The sequence below is a fragment of the Mastacembelus armatus genome, chromosome 2, assembly GCF_900324485.2.
Source record: "Mastacembelus armatus chromosome 2, fMasArm1.2, whole genome shotgun sequence".
Classification (NCBI taxonomy): Eukaryota; Metazoa; Chordata; class Actinopteri; order Synbranchiformes; family Mastacembelidae; genus Mastacembelus; species Mastacembelus armatus.
The window spans coordinates 9,917,181-9,937,089 of NC_046634.1; the positions used below are offsets into that span (position 1 = coordinate 9,917,181).

The 19,909-nt window shown below is 46.9% G+C and overlaps 2 protein-coding genes across 3 annotated transcripts; both read left to right on the forward strand.

Moving 5' to 3' along the window:
• Positions 1-1,624: 1,624 nt before the first annotated feature.
• On the forward strand, positions 1,625-7,828 carry LOC113127220 (leucine-rich repeat-containing protein 15). The gene is made up of 7 exons (XM_026301608.1): positions 1,625-2,090; positions 2,789-3,147; positions 4,932-5,066; positions 5,336-5,413; positions 6,112-6,345; positions 6,495-6,601; positions 6,685-7,828. Exon 7 carries the CDS (start codon positions 6,697-6,699, stop codon positions 7,747-7,749), a length of 1,053 nt encoding a protein of 350 aa, XP_026157393.1. The 5' UTR covers positions 1,625-2,090; positions 2,789-3,147; positions 4,932-5,066; positions 5,336-5,413; positions 6,112-6,345; positions 6,495-6,601; positions 6,685-6,696; the 3' UTR covers positions 7,750-7,828.
• A 1,165-nt stretch (positions 7,829-8,993) lies between these two features.
• Positions 8,994-19,121, forward strand: LOC113127371 (major facilitator superfamily domain-containing protein 6-A). 2 transcript variants are annotated; one of them, XM_026301857.1, is made up of 8 exons: positions 8,994-9,259; positions 10,352-11,831; positions 13,283-13,380; positions 14,497-14,658; positions 14,787-14,885; positions 14,966-15,249; positions 15,748-15,755; positions 16,586-16,722. In XM_026301857.1, exons 2-7 carry the CDS (start codon positions 10,354-10,356, stop codon positions 15,748-15,750), a joined length of 2,124 nt encoding a protein of 707 aa, XP_026157642.1. In that variant the 5' UTR covers positions 8,994-9,259; positions 10,352-10,353; the 3' UTR covers positions 15,751-15,755; positions 16,586-16,722. The 2 variants fall into 2 exon arrangements, with proteins under 2 accessions (XP_026157642.1, XP_026157641.1); XM_026301856.1 differs by lacking the exon at positions 15,748-15,755 and having other exon boundaries at positions 16,586-19,121.
• Positions 19,122-19,909: the final 788 nt, after the last annotated feature.

A 19,909-nucleotide genomic window follows, 5' to 3' on the forward strand; every position in this document is an offset into this window, starting at 1 on the left:
ACTTCAACAGTAGATCATAAAGAGAAACAGGTCCACAGTAAAAATCCAGGACAAATATGAAGCCTGATGAAAAGTAGAAAACAAAAATGACAAATGCACAGATAAAACTTGAAAACACTTTAACACTGTACCTGAAAGTCTAAGTTGATGTCCAGCCTGAGCTGCATGATGGGAGCAGATCACTGCAGTGTTGTACGTCACCGACGACCTGAGGATGCTTTTAGCTGCTGTCACTGAGCCCTCCCTGCACACACACACACACACACACACACACAGCACTCCTGTCCATTTTTATCCATCTGTTCTGTCGCTTTTTGCACCAGCAGATGTGTGAACTCACACCCTGCTGAAAGAAAACAAACACTGGTACCGAAGGCGACCTGCTGCTTTTACTTACAGCGATTTTTAAAGGAAACTGAACCAAAGCCAAATCTTTTCCATAAGACCAAATTAGACGTCGTTATCAGGTCCAGTTCTGCTACAAACTGAAAGGATTTCTATATCCGATTTTTCTCCTCCAGCCCAGGATCATATTTATTTTTGCATCCTGAAAAAAAATTCATGTAGAAGGTTGTTTAAACACAAAATACCTGAACGTGATCTGTTTAAGTGATATGTTTAAATTTCCTTTTCAATGGTGAGAAAATTGGACCAAAAAATGTAAATATTGTTTTTATAAAACAGACTGAGCAGCCAGAAGGAGCCTCCCCCAGTGCAGCACGCTGTCTGCTGCCACTTTACATCTTTAATGAGCCGTCAGAATCATTTATGAGAGTTTTTCTTCTCCCGCAGCCTTTAGCCGGTTAACTTTGCCTGTTTGTGACGTGATCAATCATCCAAGCAAGATGTTGTGTGTCCCATTTTACCTTCCTCATGCCGCTGCATCACGTAGCTCGACACCGCAGGCCGCCAACAAGGCCCACCGGGAAAGTTCAAACCTCAACAAGGATGGTGAAACAGCAGCCGAGAGCAGAGATGTCGTTTCTGTGTTGGTCACTGAGATGATTCAGTAGAAATGCTTTCAGAAAGAAAGCGTTTCCTGTGTGACACTGACGAAAACCAACACAAGTTGAAATGCAAATCTACAGAATGTTTGTGCAACAGTGACGTCTAAACCAGTTTATAGATTTACAGCTTTTCTGTCTCTGCAGTGTGAAGTGTTTTTAAATGAGCACTACATCATTTTCAGCCCCAGATATCCTCAATCGTTGATGACCCAACACACTTGGTGGACTGTACTGACACCTATTGGTGTATACTGTCCTGAAATAGTTTAGCAATGCTAAAATCTCATGGGGGTGGCATGGTGGAGTTGTGGTTAGCACTGTCACCTCACAGCAAGACGGTTTCAGGTGGAGCTGTGTGGAGTCTGCATGTTGTCCGTGTGTCTGTGTGGGTTTTCTCCTCCCACAGTCCAAACACATGCAGGTCAGGATTAGGGTCTGAACCCAGGTGGACCCGGGGCCTTTCTGTGTGGAGTCTGCATGTTGTCCGTGTGTCTGTGTGGGTTTTCTCCTCCCACAGTCCAAACACATGCAGGTCAGGATTAGGGTCTGAACCCAGGTGGACCCGGGGCCTTTCTGTGTGGAGTCTGCATGTTGTCCCTGTGTCTGTGTGGGTTTTCTCCTCCCACAGTCCAAACACATGCAGGTCAGGATTAGGGTCTGAACCCAGGTGGACCCGGGGCCTTTCTGTGTGGAGTCTGCATGTTGTCCCTGTGTCATATGTGTATGATGATATTTATCACCTTTATGGCTGCAGTGCATAAACTACCATCATCTGTATGAGAACCAAACTGGTTCAGTACTCAACAAAACGTACTAATCAGATTTTCAATACACCATCAAATCTTCTTTACCATCAGAACACTGTCGGTCCAGATTTTAGTCTGCCTCCTAAAAACCTGTTTCAGAAGTTGCAGGTGGTCGAAGTCGACGAGCGTTGAGCTGAAAGGTCACCAAACCTCCAGACGACGGGTGTGTGTCTACAGGGAGCTGCAGCTGAATGTCCTGACCTTTACTGAGCTTCGCTGTTCGGCCTGCTGGCTCCGACCTCAGCGTGACGCCACACGCTGCAAAACCCACCCAGCGGTGAGGAGTCACTTTAACCCAAAAATTATTCATTACTGTTTTCTTGGCATCTGAAGGGTTTAACACACAGCAGTGTGCAGTTAACAGCTTCTCTTCCTTAAATGTTTTCAGCTGTTGAAGTAAATCAGCACCTGCTGTGGAACTTGATTTACTGAGAGTTAATGTGATTCCAAAGTCTCTATTCAAAAAGAAAATCAAAATACAAAATGTTCTTTGTTTACACTGGCTGTGAATAGAAAGTGAACAGACTGAAGGTGCTCAGTTTACACAGTTTTGTGATTTAGTTCAACTCTGACGCTTCACTGAGCAGCTTTACCTGCACGGTTTGACCTTTAACCCCGCCTCCAAACATACTCACACCCCTCAGTTTCCACCTTCGTGTCAAGATGCCAGAACAGGTTGGATCAGTGTTCGTGTTGTGTCGAGCCTGAAGCTGAAACACACAACTGCTCCCCATCTGTTCGAAACATGTTCATCTGCTTATTGACTGCACTCAGTTTGTATTAATGCCTGAAATATGAAAAAGCTGTGTTGTCGTTCTCCATTTTCCTGCGGGTCTGTCTTTAACCAAACAACCAGCAGGTGAAACCGAAGCCTTTAATGTGTAACTTTTCCTCTGGTTGTTTGTTGTGTTGACTTTGACACAATGATGCTGAATAATTCAGATTTTTCTCGGCGTCCTGCCGATGGTTTTTCAGGTTTCCAGGAAGCTGCTGAAGCTCACAGATATGCCTGACCTAAAAGCTCTGACATCTCAAGGGGCGATCACACACTGAGCTGCCAAAAATACTCTGTGTGCTGTCCAGGCTGGAGATCACTGACACAACCTTGACCCACATACTGAAAGAACCAGTGCTACAATGAGACATGAGAGATGAAAGATGAAGAAGATAAAATTATCAGGACAAGCCTGGATGAAGAAGAGGAAGCAAGAGGAGGAGGTGATGGGGATGAAAGAGGAGTGAGTAGAGGAGGTCATGGCCTCAGCCCCCACCCCACCCCATGTTGGTCTGATGGATCCACACTGACAACCAGAGACCACTGGAGACTGCGTGAGGTAGCGCACACACACTTTCCTCACTTTCCTGTACGGCACACACACACAGGTCAGAGGTCGCACAGGAAGGATGCATTATACAGTCGCTGTTCACACATAGCACTGGTGCCTCCACGGTAAATTCATCCATGGACGACAGCAGATTATTCGCTGACGGGGTTTAAATCTCCTAAAATCAGTGTCTGTGCGGTTTGGTGCCGAGGACCTGAACCCGTGATGTAGATAAAGTGATGACAGCGCCGACATGCTCAGCTACGACGACGACGATGATGATTATGATGATGACAGCAGTGATGATGTTTATTCAGAGAAATGGGTTCACACTCAGTGAGGAGTCTGCATCTGACTGTGTAATGTCACTGCGTTATGGACACGTGTGGTCTTTAGAGGTCCCATCTGATGTTGGAAATGACGGAGACGTCAGGTTGAAGATGGAGCCAACACACTCTGAGAAGCTTGTTGTTCTGATCCACTTAACCTGGATTCTGTTTTTCATGTTTGCACCAGCAGCTCTCAGGTCCTTTACACAAATATGGAGAACTTAACGACACGTCACAATGATGTATGTTCTAGTTTATGTTTATGTGCAGTTGTTAATTGCAGCATGAATGAATGAATCAATATCAGATGTAAAAGTTGTCAGCAGCTCCTCCAGCCACCGTCTGAGGACCTGATTGAGGACTCGACAGCGGCAGGAACAATCTGCTCTGGCCGTCCCGCTCCGTTTTGTCCTGACCTCTGTGACCTCTCTAAGTCGCTTCCTGTCATGAGTCAGAACTGCCATGTCGGATCTGAGGAGGTGCGAGAATGAGCCCCCCCGCTGGACCACTGCTGTCGCATTCATTAGCCCCCCGTCCATCACACACACACACACACTGCACTGACTGCACAGCAGTTTCACGTCCGTCTCTGTTAATTTGAATTGACTTTATTTACTAAAGGTGTGAGCAACAGGAAGTGGGATGATTGACTGCAGCGAGTACGACTGCTTCTACTAGCAGTAGCAGAAGTAGTACTCAGATCCTTTACTGCAGTAAAAATAACAGCCACCTTATGAAAATACTCTACTACAAGTACAAGTCCTGCATTCAAATCCTACTTCATTAAAAGTATTAAAAGTATTATCAGCCCAATGTACTTAACAGTAAAAGTACTCTGTGCAGTAAACTGGTCCCTGTTGGTGTTTTACTGCTATAGCTGATATTCCTGGATAAATATTCCTGCTACATCAATGTACATGTTGAACTTTACTGCAGTAGCTGTTTAAGAGTGGACCAGTTTAAGTTACCCTTATTAGTCCCACAATGGGGAAGTTCCATTACCACCCAAAGTGCACACACACAGCAGTGAACACACACACCGTGAACACACACCTGGAGCAGTGGGCAGCCAGTGCTGCAGCGCCCAGGGGGCGGTTTGAAGTACTTTATAAACTGTGGTTAACTTCATCTGCAGCAGAGCATCACATTCTACAAGATCTCACATGTTTGAGGTTTTCACTGCACAGAAAATCTGTCATCGGAAGAGTAACTGCAGCTGTCAAACACATGGAGTGCAGTAAAAAGTACTATATCTGCCTCTGGTAGTATAAAGTACCTCAAATTTGTCATGAAGCACAGTATTTGAATAAATGTGCGTAGTTACATTCCACCACTGAAGTTTTTATTATACTGCTCTTGATACTATTCGGTCTTGATATTGTTACTACTGTAACTGATAGAATTACTACCAGTAGGCGTGTACTGGTTTTATGTTCACTTTCCATTTGGTGTGTTTTACTTCAGCTCCACTTTCAGGGGGAAACTGTTTCACTGGTGACATGTCTGCGTCGCCTCCTGCTGGTCACTGGGACAAACTACACTTTGAATCCTGCCCAGGTGTTCAGGCTGATGACATCACAATAAGAAGCACATAGAAAGGTGAGACAGACTCATACCTGTGGTCAGTGTTGGCTCCTGGGGCTGTTATTGGAACCTGATCTGAATTCAGTTGGACATTTGGATCATGTTTCACATTGTATGTTAAATATTTATCTTTGTGAATTTGGTGTCACACAAACAAAATACCTGGAGAGTCTTTTATTTCTTCATAAAAAATGTATGTATTCTAATTGGTTTTTTTAAGACCTCACATGAAAAAGTACATTTTTACTTTACATTTCAATGTGATATTCGACCCCTTTGTTCAGAGACGGCAGCTGAGTACTACATGGACTGTGTACTGATACCATTAGGACGCTGTGCATGGAGACCTTCACCTGGAAACGGTGTGTCCAGGCGATAGAACAGTAAACTACACACAAACCCCAGTGCCCACTGCATGTTTCCCACAGTCCGACACAACATGTGATGATCAATAAATAATCCCTGATCGATTCTGGCACTGATCTAACGTGATCCAGGAAAGAAAGTAGAAAAAGACGGGGAGCTGTATCTGGGCCGGGGATTTGGGCGGGTTTAGTGTAATCTGTCTCTGTGACCAGCAGGTCTGCTCATCATCCTTCAACACATCCCCACCCCCTGCTGATAAGTAACGTCACATCTGGACTGCAGACAGAAAATAACAAACCTTTGTGTTCACGTCTCAGCAGCTGCTTCACACACATGACAATAGCGTCATGTCTAAAGACAATAGCTGACTGACGCCACCGCTTAGAGAAGCTTTACTGCAAAACCAGATCTCTCACTGTGTAGGAAAGGAAAGTCAGATGATGGACGAAGCTTTAAAGGCAAATACACATTTTATTTATTCATTACTACACAATAAACCACTTGAATTGAATTGATAAGCAACCAGGTTTTAGGTGTTTTCCTATTCTTATATAGCAAGTGTCACTTTATTGAAAACATTCGTATTAATTGTTTGAACAGTCTGACAGTACCTGAACTTTAAATACTAATACAGTCTTAAATTATTACTATAGGAAATGACATTTCCTTCTGTTTTTGTGGTTGGATGTTACAGGCCCAGTCAAATCAATGTGGCTCTGCTTGGCCCCTCCCACAGCTCAGCGTGGTCAATAATTAACCAGCTGTCCCTCCTCTCCCGTCTGTGTCTCTTTCCATCACCGGCCTTTGTGGCGTCGCTCATCAGGTTTTCCCAGCCGTAACGAGCTGCTCTCCCCCGCCCGGTCACGTCCAGCTGCTGCCGGCTGGATGTTGACAGGCAGCAGGTGAACAGACGCAGGAGTAGCTGCAGGTAAGTCGTGAACTCTTTACATCTGACCTTGTCCAGGACTTTTCCTCTGTCGCTTTGCTTTAGAGATGATACAGCACATGATAGTTGAGTCATAGCGGTTTATCAGAACGACTTTTGGTGCTTCAGAATATACTTATTCCTCTCTGTAGGATCCAGAAGTGACCCCATGAGTGGAGCTTTTGGACGTTTCCAAATCCACTGTATTTAAACTCATCACCAACCTGTCAGGCCCTGGAAGGATTAAGACGAGCGCACGGTAATGAAGTGACGTCAGCCAGGTGTACCTCAGCAGGAAAACTGGTCTCGATGGGTGTTAAACTGCTCTCTGGTTGTTTCCAGGCAGCTGTGGGGATGAAGACCTTCTTGATCTTCCTCTTTGCCCTGACGGACGCGTCCTCCGGGTCTCACGGCAGCTGGTGTGACGTGGGCCGCGGCCGTCAAGGAGATCTGAATGTCACCATTGGCTCTCGGGCGCGACCCGCACGTCTGCCTAGCACCGAGGTCCTGGACCTGTCCGGAAACCACATCTCTGTCATCCCCACACACTGTTTTATCGTGAACCGCAAACTGCGGGAAGTGCTGCTGCAGAAGAACAACATCAGCGCGGTGGAGGACGGAACCTTCTCCCAGCTGGTGTTCCTGCAGAAACTGGACCTGAGCTGGAACCGCATCTCCACCCTGACTGAAGGTTTCTCCATCGGCCTAGTTCGCCTGCGGGAGCTGCAGCTCGCCCACAACCGCCTGACGATCCTGGACAGCCAGAGCTTCATGCACCTGGACGGTCTCCAGAGGTTAAACCTGAGCAGCAACACCATCCACACCGTCCAGGTGAGAGCATTCTCCTCCATGAGCACCTTGCGGCAGCTGCACCTGCAGGACAACCAGCTGTCGGCTCTGAGGAACGGGATTTTCTCCATGCTGCGCTCCCTGGAGGTCCTCAACCTGGCTGGGAACCGGATCAGTGAGACGGAGATGGGGATCTTCAAGCCCCTCTCCAGCATGACATTACTGAACCTGGCCAACAACCAGCTCTCCACCCTCTACTTCAAGACCTTCCTGAGCATCCACTCCTACAGCACCCACATCCTGCTGGAGGGGAACCCCTGGAACTGCGACTGCGACCTGCAGAGGGTGTTCCGGAAGCTGCGGAGCATCCAGAGGCTCTTTCTGGACGACTACTCCAACCTAACCTGCAAGGCGCCGGCCGCGCTCCTGGACTACCGGCTGACGGAGGTGGACACGGAGCTGTGCATGGCGGAGACGGTGACCGTGCTCGTCATCACGGTCACCGTACTGATCACCGTGCTGGCCGCCATCCTGATGGGCGAGAGGAAGAGGAAGAGGATCAGGAAGGGGAAGCACTGGACGCAGCAGGGAGACTTTTCAGACGAGTCGGACTACTGATCCATCTTCTCTTCTGTTTCCACCTGAAACTGTCCTTCTGGCTTTTTCTACCCTTTATTTACTCAAACTGCAGTTTGACCTCCAGGCAGCGTTTTCAGGGAATCAGCTTAGTTTCCTAATCCCTGTGGAACATCTGGAGGCCTGGCCAGACTCTTCAGATTCATTAGGGCAGATTCTTGGTGGCGGGACGGCCCATCTGCTCCAAACGATCAGGCCTGGAAAAGGTTCTTATCAGAAACGCTTTTACTTCTTGGTGCATAAATTAAAATGCTTTATTTTAATTTTTGATGTGACTGGATGTCATGAAATTAGATTTATTCCTAATGTTCCAGATTGGATGTTAATGCCTAAAATCCCTTGCATACCACAAACCTTTACGCATCCTTTAATATTTTCCAGTAGAAACCAGATTTCAGCACCCCCCTGCAGAAAAAGGGTTTAATGCACTGAAAACAGTCTTGAAGGATCTCCAGGATCCACCTGGTTGTACGTCATTTTTTTAGAATTACTACTGTTCTAACCATCTGCAGGTTTTGTGTTTGGTTATCGTCTCGTGTGGACGATTGTCACACAAAGGTTTTCAAAAGTCTTAACAAGTCTGAAGTGAAGAGTAGAGAGTTTCCAACAGTAGAAAATATGAATTTAATCAGCTCAGTCCGGGACATGTGCTACCTTCAATGTTCTTTACGTTTAATTTGTAGTTCAAGAACAGTTCGAGCTCAGTGTCTCTTACTGGGATGTTTTCACTGGGATTAATGGAAGTTTCCCCTTTAATTGACACTGGAGACATTTAGGCGGAGTCGCTCTGCTGCGTCGACTCACCGGGATTTAACACGGGAACCTACTGGATGTGGGCACAATAAACCAGCTGGAAAACAAAATCTCCTGAATCGATTTTTAGATCAAATATGGACTCTCAATATTCCTGCCTACATGTAAACAAGAAACATGCAGAGGGAGGTGAACTTGTGCTGTGACAAATGATGTGGGGCTGAAATACTGTTTAATAATCAATAAATGACTGTAAAGATATGAGTATACACACTGATCAATTGGAATATTCTGTTATTAAAAGTGCAAACTGATGTGACAGATAATAACTTTAAAATTCATAACAAGGCCAAAGTTCCTTCATCACACTGTACTAGGGGGAATTATTCCATTACTTTGGTTAAAGTGCTAAAAATAATTGGATTTTATATGATGTAATTGTGGCTTTTACTTTGAAAGCGCCGACGGGAAGCTGTCGCCGGTGTCGGTGTGGGTTTGACTGATGGTGTCGGGTCCAGGACAGGTGGGACCTGCTGTTGTTCTCAACACAAAGAGCCGGTAAAAGACGACAGATCCTTAGTAAAACAAACACCTGGACCTGAACCGCGGAGGATCCGGACTCTGGGGGTCAAATAAAATCGATAATTAAAATACGGTTTGCGTGAAAAATGAGCGAGCGCAGAGAAAAAGCGACAGAAACTGCGCAGTCATAGTTTAATGGGAGCGGTGACCTGAGCAGGTAAGAAAATTACTGCGTTTTGTCCGGAAACGACAGGTTTTGCTGCAGTTTAGTGGATTTTGTTGAGGCTGTGGAGGATAAATGAGAGAAACCACAACGTCAGAGTCGTTTCCTGTCGGTTTATTTCGTTTTTAAAGCGGAAACGACATTAGTTTGTCTAATTCACTGCACTGAATATAGTTTATTGTGACTTTAATCAATACGGTTTATTTTAATGCCCCAAATAAACCGGAGGTTTGTTAAAGAAAATACTTCCGCATGGGAGCGTCAGTGACGGACAGACGGTTTCCAAACTGGGTTCGGGGACCTACAGCGGTCCCTGTCTTCAGCTGTTAAAGTTCATGTTGTTTAGAGGATCAGTTTTAATGCTCCTGTGATGGGGGACCGGGTCAGGAGAAGTCCAGGACGGTCAGGTGACCAGAGTCAGGATCATCAATTAAGACCTTTAACCGTATCTGGACTAGATTAGTTTCCTTCATCCAGACCACAAGAGACCAGGTCTAGATCAGGAATCTGTCTCAACAGTTTCCTGTTTGTGAAAGCTTTGTTGTTTTTCTCCCTCCATACCTGGTCTCATATGAGACCATCCAGACCTCATGAGACCAGGTCTGCATCTAAATCCACTGTGGATTTGACAGACCTGCACCTAAAACTTAATTTTATTAGCAACAGAAAAAAGACTTTTCATTTAGGCTCTTTTATATTTTATAAAAGATGATTATATGTTGATTATAATTAAACTTTTCATATATTTATTTGGTTTATTATCAGAAATACATGTTCAGTGACTCATTAGACTAGTTGGACCCTTCATTTGATAAACCTGTGGAAAGGCTGGTTTCACGTTTGCTAACTAGCAGCTCTGTTTTGGGTGTAATCACCCTTTTGATTAGTATCTGTATTTGAAGAAGCAGTTTTATGCCACGGCCTGTGTGTCCATGTCGGAGAGTTGTTTCTGCAGCTGTGTTTTTGTTGTTAATCACAGACTTAGTTCACTACAGCTCAGCACAAATTCTTCGTGGAGTGGTGAGCGGTCACAGCTGAATCCAGCATCGTTTTATTGACTCTCACCCTCATTTGCTTATCTTCCAGATATGGCAGCTGACGACAAGGTTGCCATTCTGACGGATGATGAGGAAGAGCAGAAGAGGAAGTATGTGTTGGACGAGCCCTTCAGCACCCTGTCCATGGATCCACAGGCGGACGCCACGCCTGCACCCGGCTCGGACACGCCACCCGAGCAGCCGGAATCCCTAGGCTGCTGCAAGAGGATGTGCCTCCGCATGAACACCCACCTCCTCGTGTCCAAAGTCTTCTACTTCTTCTTCTACGCCGCCTATGGCTCGCTGCACCCCCTGCTGGCCGTGTACTATAAGCAGCTGGGCATTTCCGCCAGCCGCAGCGGGCTGCTCGTCGGCATCCGCTACTTCATCGAGTTCTGCAGCGCCCCCTTCTGGGGCGTGGTGGCCGACCGCTTCAAGAAGGGGAAGGCTGTGCTGCTGTTTTCCGTTCTGTGCTGGCTGATGTTCAACTGCGGCATCGGTTTTGTCAAACCAGCTGAGATGAAATGCGTGGAAAAAGACGCTGCTGCGACGGTGGCGCCCACCACTGAGAGTCTCCCTGATGGTAACTTCACACATCCGATCAACTCCACCAACCACACCCGGAGGCGCCGGAGCATCCTGGACCTCTCTGAGCTGTTTGAAGTCCCAAACTTCAGCCTGCTCTACAGGCACCTACGAAGCGCTGATGATGCCAACACGACTTCAGCCCCCTTGATGCCAACCAACACCACCCAGCTCCTGCCAAACACCACTCTGTCCACCACCACCACCTCTCCTGTTCCAACCAAAGCCAAGGAGTACCAGATCGTCTACAACAACGACCAGGTGGATACCATCTTCCTGCTCATCCTGCTCGTCATCATTGTTGGTGAGTTTTTTAGTGCCCCCGCCGTCACCATCGTGGACACCGTCACCCTGCAGTACCTCGGTAAAGCCCGTGACCGCTACGGTCTGCAGAGGATGTGGGGCTCTCTGGGCTGGGGCCTGGCCATGCTGCTGGTGGGCATCTGGATCGACCACACGCACCTCACCGTCCTGATCGACGGAGTTGGCTGCATCCTGCCAGACTACCACAACTACCAGCTGGCCTTCATCGTCTTTGGAGTGCTGATGGGCCTGGCGTTTGTCGTGGCCACTCAGTTCTACTTTGAAAAAGGTGGCGACTACCGGCAGGAGCTCCCAGAGGTGGTGGAGCAGGCAGACAGCCCAGGATCGGTGCCAGAGTCCAGCTCCTCTACCCAGACTCCCACCAGCCCCGACGCCACTCAGGAGTTCCACTACAGTGACCTCCTGAAACTCCTCTGCACCGTGCGCTACAGCTCCGTCCTCTTCGTCGCCTGGTTCATGGGCTTCGGCTACGGCTTCGTCTTCAGCTTCCTGTACTGGCACCTGGAGGACCTGAAGGGGACGACCACGCTGTTCGGGGTCTGCTCCATCCTCAGCCACGTCTCAGAGCTCGCCGCCTACTTCACCAGCCACAAGTTCATCGAGCTGGTGGGACACGTCAGGTAATAAATACATTAAAACTGAGTATTGACCTCTTCAGTAATCAATATGATGGTATTGACACAGTGATATATGGCAAAGAAAAACGTTTGGAAAATGAAAGAGATTATCACAATAGTTATCAGTTATTGATCGTTAATTGATTAACGATTGATCATCATTGCAGCTGTAACTGAAGTCATTCTGATGTTTCAGACTCATCCTGGATTTGCTCTTCTCTGCAGCCTTGTTTTCCTCCTGTACTACTTCTTCTTCTCCTTTGGGCTGCTCCCTTCAGGGGTCTCCACAGTCAATCATCTGCCTCCATTTAACCCTATCCTCTGTATCCTCCTCACCCACACCAACTATCCTCATGTCCTCCTTCACTACATCCAAGAACCTCCTCTTTGGTCTTCCTCTAGGCCTCCTTCCTGGCAGCTCTAACCTCAGCATCCTTTTACCAATGTATTCACTGTCCCTCCTCTGAACATGTCCAAACCATCTCAATCTGGCTTCCCTGGCTTTTTCTCCAAACCATCCAACATGAGCTGTCCCTCTGATGTCCTCAGTCCTGATCCTATCCATCCTGGTCACTCCCAGAGAGAACCTCAGCACCATTCATCGTTTGTACATTTGTGAAGTGCTGGAGTCGGGCGGCTCGCCGCATCCCCCCCCCCCCCCCCCCCCCCCACCCTGCAGCGGCAGCAGTGGGTGGCAGCCAATGCTGTTATCGATGCTCTCTGTCTGTCGGGCAGCTGGGACATTTGAGAGCGTGGTGTTAGATTTCAGGCTGCGGCTCTGGAGCCGCAACAGCAGGAGGGGACCTGTTTTTAAAAAGTCTCCAGTGTTCTCTCCTTGCTGTGTATGTACCGTGTGTGTTTGGCCTGGTTCTCCTCCGTCTGCCACCTGCTCCCACAATTATCCAGTTCTGCCCTGGAGGTGACAGCATTATAGAAGTAAACAGTGGATTACCGGCCATGTGACGTGCACGTGCTCGGCTTTGAACACAATGTTCAGTTTTCAACACAATGGAGGTTTTGAGTTACCAGAACAAAGTACCTCAGTCTGTTAGAAGAAAACCAGTCCTCCAACACGTCCAGAGGACGAGTGTTAGCCTTGTTAGCAGGTCTCAGTCTGATCGGTGGGAAATGTTTAGGTCACATGCAGGGGTTTGTGTGTGTGTGTGTGTGTGAGTGAGTGATCTGTTATTTGTGTTGAACTGTCGTGAGGCCACGCTCCACCTGTCAGTCTGTGTGTGCTCAGCAAACTGAGTCTGGGTGAACAGACTGAAATGGTCCTGTGGGCTGCTGAACAGGTTTGAGAGCGTCGTGTGTGGATGCCAAATATTCTGTTTGGTTTTGTCGTCCTGATAAAACCAAGTCCACAGTAAATCTAACATTAGACAAAGTGAGTGCAGATGTGATAAGTCCAGAATGTTATTTATTTATGCCATGTTGTTGTTGTTCCCTCTCAGGGTGCTGTACATCGGCCTGGCCTGCAACACGGCTCGTTACCTGTACATCTCCTACCTGCAGAACGCCTGGACCGTCCTGCCCATGGAGATCCTTCAAGGTAACGCCTGCACACTTCTGTCTGTGGGCATTGGGGACACTAGGACCCTGGGAACACTGGCTAACAGGATTCTTAGAGAAGTCACGTTAGAGTGGTGCCTTGTCATGTCTGACGCTGATTCCAGAGGAAATGATTAAACTTAAGAGCGTAAGAGCAGAGCTGCTCCTGGTTTTTAGATTCAGAAATCATTGTCTCCACTGTCCATAATGAGTAAACATCCATAGACGAGCTGGAAACAAAACAGACAGTTGAGTATTAGCAGAAGTTACGTCTGGGAGTTTATCACCGTCTGTGTGTGAAGGCAACCGATCCTGCAGGTTTGACAACAGAATGACGCTGCAGGTCAAGGTTTTGTAATTGGTTGTAGTAAGTGAGTTAACACTTCCAAAATACTGAGCGCTGAGTCATTTGCAGCATTACAGGGTGAGGACAAAGGATCGAAGGGCAGCTGTCGTCTGAGACTGATGTTTGTTTGAGACGTCCGCCCTGAGAAAACACCGACACCTCTCAGAATAAACAAGTGAAGACTAGTTCAGAGCTTTAGCTTCAAGGTCACTGCCTGGTTTTCCTGTGAAACACGTGGAAGCTGAAAACTGGTTTAATCCACGTTCAACATTTTTAACGTTCGGTCTGAGACCAGAACAAGCAGAAATAACCAAAACTTCAGCTGCCTCACAGACTATTTTTGTGTCGTGCACCTTTACAGTGTGTGTTTAGCTCTGAGAAGGTGTGGTGGTCATGTGACTTTGACAGGAAGCTGAACCGCCGGCAAAATAAAAGCCTCGGTGCAAGTTTTATTCTCATTTGTGGAGATAAAAGATAAACAGCAGTTTCACCCCCACAGTCACTAACATTTGAGGAAAACTTAACCTGAAACACTCGAATATTATTTGTTCATGAGACCCAAACACTAAAGATGACCCACTATGTTGACCACAGACGGTGTTGTGATGCTGGTTTGGTGGAGCCTGTACAGGGTGGGATGGTCAGGTGTTTTTATGCAGTGATTGAACTGATTCTGTCAGATCTTCTGACGTGGTGCTGCAGTTGTTTAAAGGTCTGAGCGTCCAGGCCACTTCCAGCTGTGACCCCCGTCTGTCCCCGTGTGTCCTCCAGGTGTGACCCACGCCTCGGTTTGGGCAGCGTGCATCTCCTTCCTGAGCGCCGCGGTGCCGCCGGCACTGAGGACGTCAGCGCAGGGGATCCTGCAGGGCCTGCACCTGGGCCTGGGCCGTGGCTGTGGAGCCATGGTGGGGGGAGTGTTGGTGAATTATTTTGGTACGACACAGTCGAATACACTGAATGATCTGAGATACAGTGCGTGGGCACGTGCACGTCTGTCTGATTTAGCTTTAGTCTGGAGTTTTTCCAGTCCAGCTGTGGTGTTCATGTCTTTTGCTTTGCAGGCGCCGCAGCAACGTTCAGAGGAATCGGCATGGCCTCCCTCGTCATCCTCCTCATCTTCTCCTTCATCCAGTGTGTGTCTGTGGAACCTGAGGGTGAAGGTGGGAACAACAAACCTCCACCACTTCTCATTGTTAACTTATGTTATAATCTAAAAACATCTTCATTCTTTTCCCCCCAGAGGACAAAATCCTGGCAGAGAACATCCCGGTCCCTTCCAGCCCGGTCCCCATCGCCACCATCGACCTGGTGCAGAGCCAGAACGTCGTCGGTAGCACAGCCGCTGCCGCCGGACAGCCCGTCAAGAAAACCAAGCACCAGGAGGATCAGGAGGACGTGACGCGGCCGGCCTGGGTGATCTCCGGCGCCCCCTGGGTCACCATCGCCTTCGCCATCGTCCAGATCAGAGAGATGATAAACATGTCGAAGAGCGGCGGACCGCCCCCAGAGACGCGCCCTCTGCAGGTGAACAAAACCAGGCATTAAAGGGTGAAAGTAACATGTATGGTGGCCTGTTTAGGACGTTTCTGTTTGCTAACAGTTAGCACCTCGTGTCCAAGAACAGACTGATTAGCCATTAGGGTCATTTCTGATTGATTACTTGACCTGCTGAGTAATCAATAATCAAACTGTGGTTTAAGTTCAGGCCACTTTGCTAAATTTGAGGATTTGATGATTTTTCCACCTGTGGATTGAAACATTTTGGGCTCGAAGAATCAGCAGATTGATAACAGATCATTCAGAAATAATCAATGATCACATGTGTCTGGGCTCATCAGTGTGTGTGTGTGTGTGTGTGTGTGTGTGTGTGTGTGGACTCTGGGCATTGAGCCTCATCACCAACAGGCGTCACATAAAACTAATAACCCACTGTTTTTCCACCTGTTGTGTCTGAGGTTTCTCTGACTTTTACTAATCTGAACCTTCTGACGCTTCCTCCTCTAACCGGCCGCCCACACGCAGTGAACAAGGTGAGACGCTCCGAGACGCTTTGTGTGTAAAGGTCGATGGAAAACTTGTGTGTGTGTGTGTGGGGGGGGGGGGGGGGGGGGGGGGGTGTAGGTTTTCTTTTGTGTGTGTGTGTGTGTTTGTCACAGTGCCACACCTCTGTGCTGACGTCATGTGCATTGCATGCGTGTCTGGATTTCTCCCTGTCGATGTCACCACCATGACCCCACCCTGCCGTGAACAGCTGATTGTTGTTACCTAGACAGACACCTGGGCCTGCTCCTCTGACTTAGTGCTGCTCTTCTGGTTTTACTCCTGCACTTTTCCTAAGACATTTTCAGACCCGGGACTGGTCTACTCTGATCTGGGTCAGAGGTTGAGCTGGTTAATGCAGGAAGGAGGAGCTCAGACCGGCCCGGTATCAAGAAAAGAGCGTGGGATCTGTTTTCAGATCAGCCCAAACTAATCGCAGCAAAGGGGGAAACAGACCCGAGTCCCACTGAATCGGACTAAAACTACTGCATCGGACTAAAACTGACCTCAGAGGTGGCGTTTGGTCGCACGAAGATAAAGTTTGTCGTCTGTTGTGTTTTTTTTTAAACGCTTCATATCCGTCAGACACAACACAACTTTATCTTTGTGCGACCACGTGGTCGACACCTCGTCATCAAACGTAATGGAAGCTGCCGGTGTCAGTCGGCAACAACCTGTCAGGCCAGATGTTTGTTTGCAGGCTATATTACCACAATGTGTGTTAGAGTGAAGTCACTTCTGAAACTGTGTCAGTGCTGTGTGTCTGTGAATGTGTCTGTTAAACTGGCGTCTCCTCACTGTTTGTTCCTCTCGTTGCCAGGTGCCTAATGACCGGGTGTCGGCCGAGAACGAGGTGGCGGCGACACCGCGCACAAACCAGAGTGATGACGGCACCGGTCCGCCGCCGGCCGCCTCAGAGCCGCCTCCACAGGCAAACACCAGCCACGCTCCGCCCACAGACTCTCACACAGACCAAACACAGCCGCCCTCAGGCACAGGAGGGCCTAAAGAAAACCCAGAGAACACACACTGACAAGAAACTGTTTCACACACACACACACACACACACACTGAGCTTGACCTCAGTGTCTTTTATTACTGCAAGAATGTCCATATCCTTTTAATGAGCTTGTTCGAGTCTTATAACCTGCTCTGGGAGAAAGAGTCAGTGTGTATTTATTGCAAAACTCAGCTTCAACAACGTGAAATAAGACAGAAAAGTCCAGAGGAAGGTGTGTAATGGTGGAAACTAGCTGGGAATCCTGTACCTCAGGGACTCATTTGATGTTTAAGGCTTTTTAAGTGGTTCTAAGATGCAGATAGAACATGAGTGAGTGAGAAGGAGAATGTGCCTCCTGATGAATTATTTACTGATCTGGGCAGCATGGAAAACCATGATTTAATTTAAAATACACACACGTGTATGTGCTTCTGCTGAATAATGAGACAGGTCTTTGTCATACTGACAGTGTTTTCTAGAACGGGCACGTGCTCTTAGTTTGCACAGTAAAATGCAGTGACGTTACAAACGGCACGTTTCCGGCGGGTCTTTCACAATAAAAGCCACGTTGTGTTCGTAGAGTGAAGCAGCAGGAAGTGTTCAGTTGAACAGAAGTTTGAAAATTAAAACGCAATTAAAACTACTTCATATGAGTATTACAGAAATAACGTCAACCAGAAATGGTTTCATGAAAACCTATAAATGTGTTTGCAGGTTCAGGTGTGTATTTAAAATAGAAATGTTTTTCTTTTATATATATATGACAACGGGTAATACAGAGTAACATCAATACGGACATATTACTGATAATGTTAAATTATTGTTACAAGAATGAAGGAAAAACTTGATTTAAAAAATATTTAAAGTACCAGGTAGAACCTCAGTGGTTCTGACCACACACCTTCACAGAAACATGCACAGCTCTTAAAGTAAAACTGAGGAACAGCCTCAGATATTTAAACACTTAGAGGATTTGATCATGTTCCTGTGCAGCTTGGGAGCAGATCAGTGTGGAACCCTGTGACACTCGGATTAAACTGTGTTTTGTACATTTACTGATTGGTTCTTTGAAGACGAGCGGTGCAGGGATGAACTGTCTGAGGCCGACGTCCGGCTGCTGTACGTCTGTTGATGAAGAAGTGCCTCTTGTAAACAAACTGTTCTTCTCCATCGCTGCCCCAACGTATTATTCTGAGACAACAAGCGAGGATCCTTTTACTCGACCGCCAGTCGTTTCCAACACGGTGCTGAGGGTTTTTTCTTTTTTTTTTAATCATCAGAACCTGATTCTGTCACTATCACTGCCACTATCTGTATCTGTTGTTTCTTCATGCCAAAGATTTCCCAGAATTCAGTGTTTTTGTTGGGTGGAAAGGGCTTAGAAACAGAATTAGAAAAGGAAAGAAACATGTTATGAAACGTGTGTAGTGTTGAAAACCTGAGATGTCAGATGTCGTCTCACTAAAAAGTCCATTTAGTTTTTGTTCTGGAGCTTTCAGTCGTATCACAGCATCTTCCTCAGCGTTTTAATTTGTTGTTGGTGGGTGATTGTTCTTTGTTCTTCAGCATGTCGAAACTTGACTGCATGTCAGAGGCACATGTTGGAACTACTTCCTGTTGGTTCTGTGCAGATTAAGATTTTGCATCATCCAACATGTACTAAGTTCTGATTGTGCATCGGCCCATTGCAGAATGATGTCGATTACATTACTGGATTATAATTATTAGAAGTGTGGATGCATTGTTGTTTACTGCTTTAATGTTGCAGCAGGTTATGGTGGATCAGTGGCTTGTAAAACTCACATTATTAATCAGCAGTATTTGCCTCTGAACTGTGTATGAAGTAGGATAAAGCACCTCAGAATCTCATAAATACAGTACTTGAGTAAATGTACTTTTGTGTTGTTCCTTTTCATACTTGTGCTTTTGCCGGTAGTACTTCTCTATACTTCAAAATAAAAGCATTGTGAGTGCAGAACCTGTTTTTTACTGCAGCAAAGGTCCTGAACACTTTCCCACCTCTGCTGACGATGCTTTGGGTTTTATTTGTTTTATTTTGCAGTAAAAGGTGCAAGTGTTGTAGTTTGGGATGCTACACCTGCAGGGCAGTGTAAACATGCAGTGCAGCCACTTGATGGCAGTAGCGCTCTGAGGCTGAGGGAGGAATCTGAGAAACCACAGAACATGTCCCTGTGTGTGTGTGTGTGTGTGTGTGTGAGTGTGTGAGTGTGTGGGGGGTTATTGAGGTCGTGGTGTGCCTGCGACTGATGGGTGTGTGTGGGAGGACAGTAATAGGCTTCCTCAAAAACTAGACTATGTGCTGTCATAAAAAAATAATAAAAATAATAAAATCCAGTGTCTTGGCACCTTCAGCCTGTCTGATATTCATGGTGGAATTTCATCAGCTCCCCTGCTGTTGATGTTGCTTTATCTTTCATGGTCCTATAATACTAATAATAATGAGAAGAAGAAGAAGAATAAACAGTATCATAGTGTTTTTCTTCAGAGGTGTCATGGCCGTGAGTCACTGAACAATGCTCCACGTTTCAGTTTAAATGATGCACAGGGTCGAGGCGAGACGGGCTCTTATTCTGACATGTCTCAGGAAATTACAGGGAATTACTGCAGACGGCTGACCTGCAGACGGCTCCAATTACCACGACAAAGAAAGTTGTACATGTTAATCAGTGCAGCGCCTCACATGTGACGCTGTGACAGGCCGTTTGTTGTTTGGAGCAACGTTAGCTGTGACTTTTCCCTGGACAGTCTGTTCCTGCCCTAATCAGCAGGCTGGATGTTTTGTTTTTTTTATATCATCTATAATATCAAAACCATAGAAACACATGTTGGACTTAATGTTTAAGAAGAAAATGGCGTTAAGGTCATTTTCCACCATCGCAGCCTGTTATGATCCTGAGCACAGAAAAACACTTTTAAACATGATCTTTGTAGATTCCTGGACCTTCAAACGTTCAGCTCTGATACTAATGTCTGATAAAGGGTTTGGTCGTGGACAGAACACGACACTGGCTCATCTAGAGCCCATTTTTAAGTTCTACCCTGTTACCATCTGTAATAATCAGATATTGATGGGAAGGTGAGCCAGACGCCCTGGGCAGGTAGGAACTGTAGACTCCAGGTGTG

Bases quoted from the DNA above. Each gene is read 5' to 3' on its own strand.
- LOC113127371 (XM_026301856.1), top strand. From the start codon at position 10,354: ATGGCAGCTGACGACAAGGTTGCCATTCTGACGGATGATGAGGAAGAG. The intron at 11,832-13,282 runs GTAATAAATACA...GTTCCCTCTCAG, and splicing joins GAGCTGGTGGGACACGTCAG to GGTGCTGTACATCGGCCTGG. The intron at 14,659-14,786 runs GTACGACACAGT...TTTGCTTTGCAG, and splicing joins AGTGTTGGTGAATTATTTTG to GCGCCGCAGCAACGTTCAGA.
- LOC113127220 (XM_026301608.1), top strand. From the start codon at position 6,697: ATGAAGACCTTCTTGATCTTCCTCTTTGCCCTGACGGACGCGTCCTCC.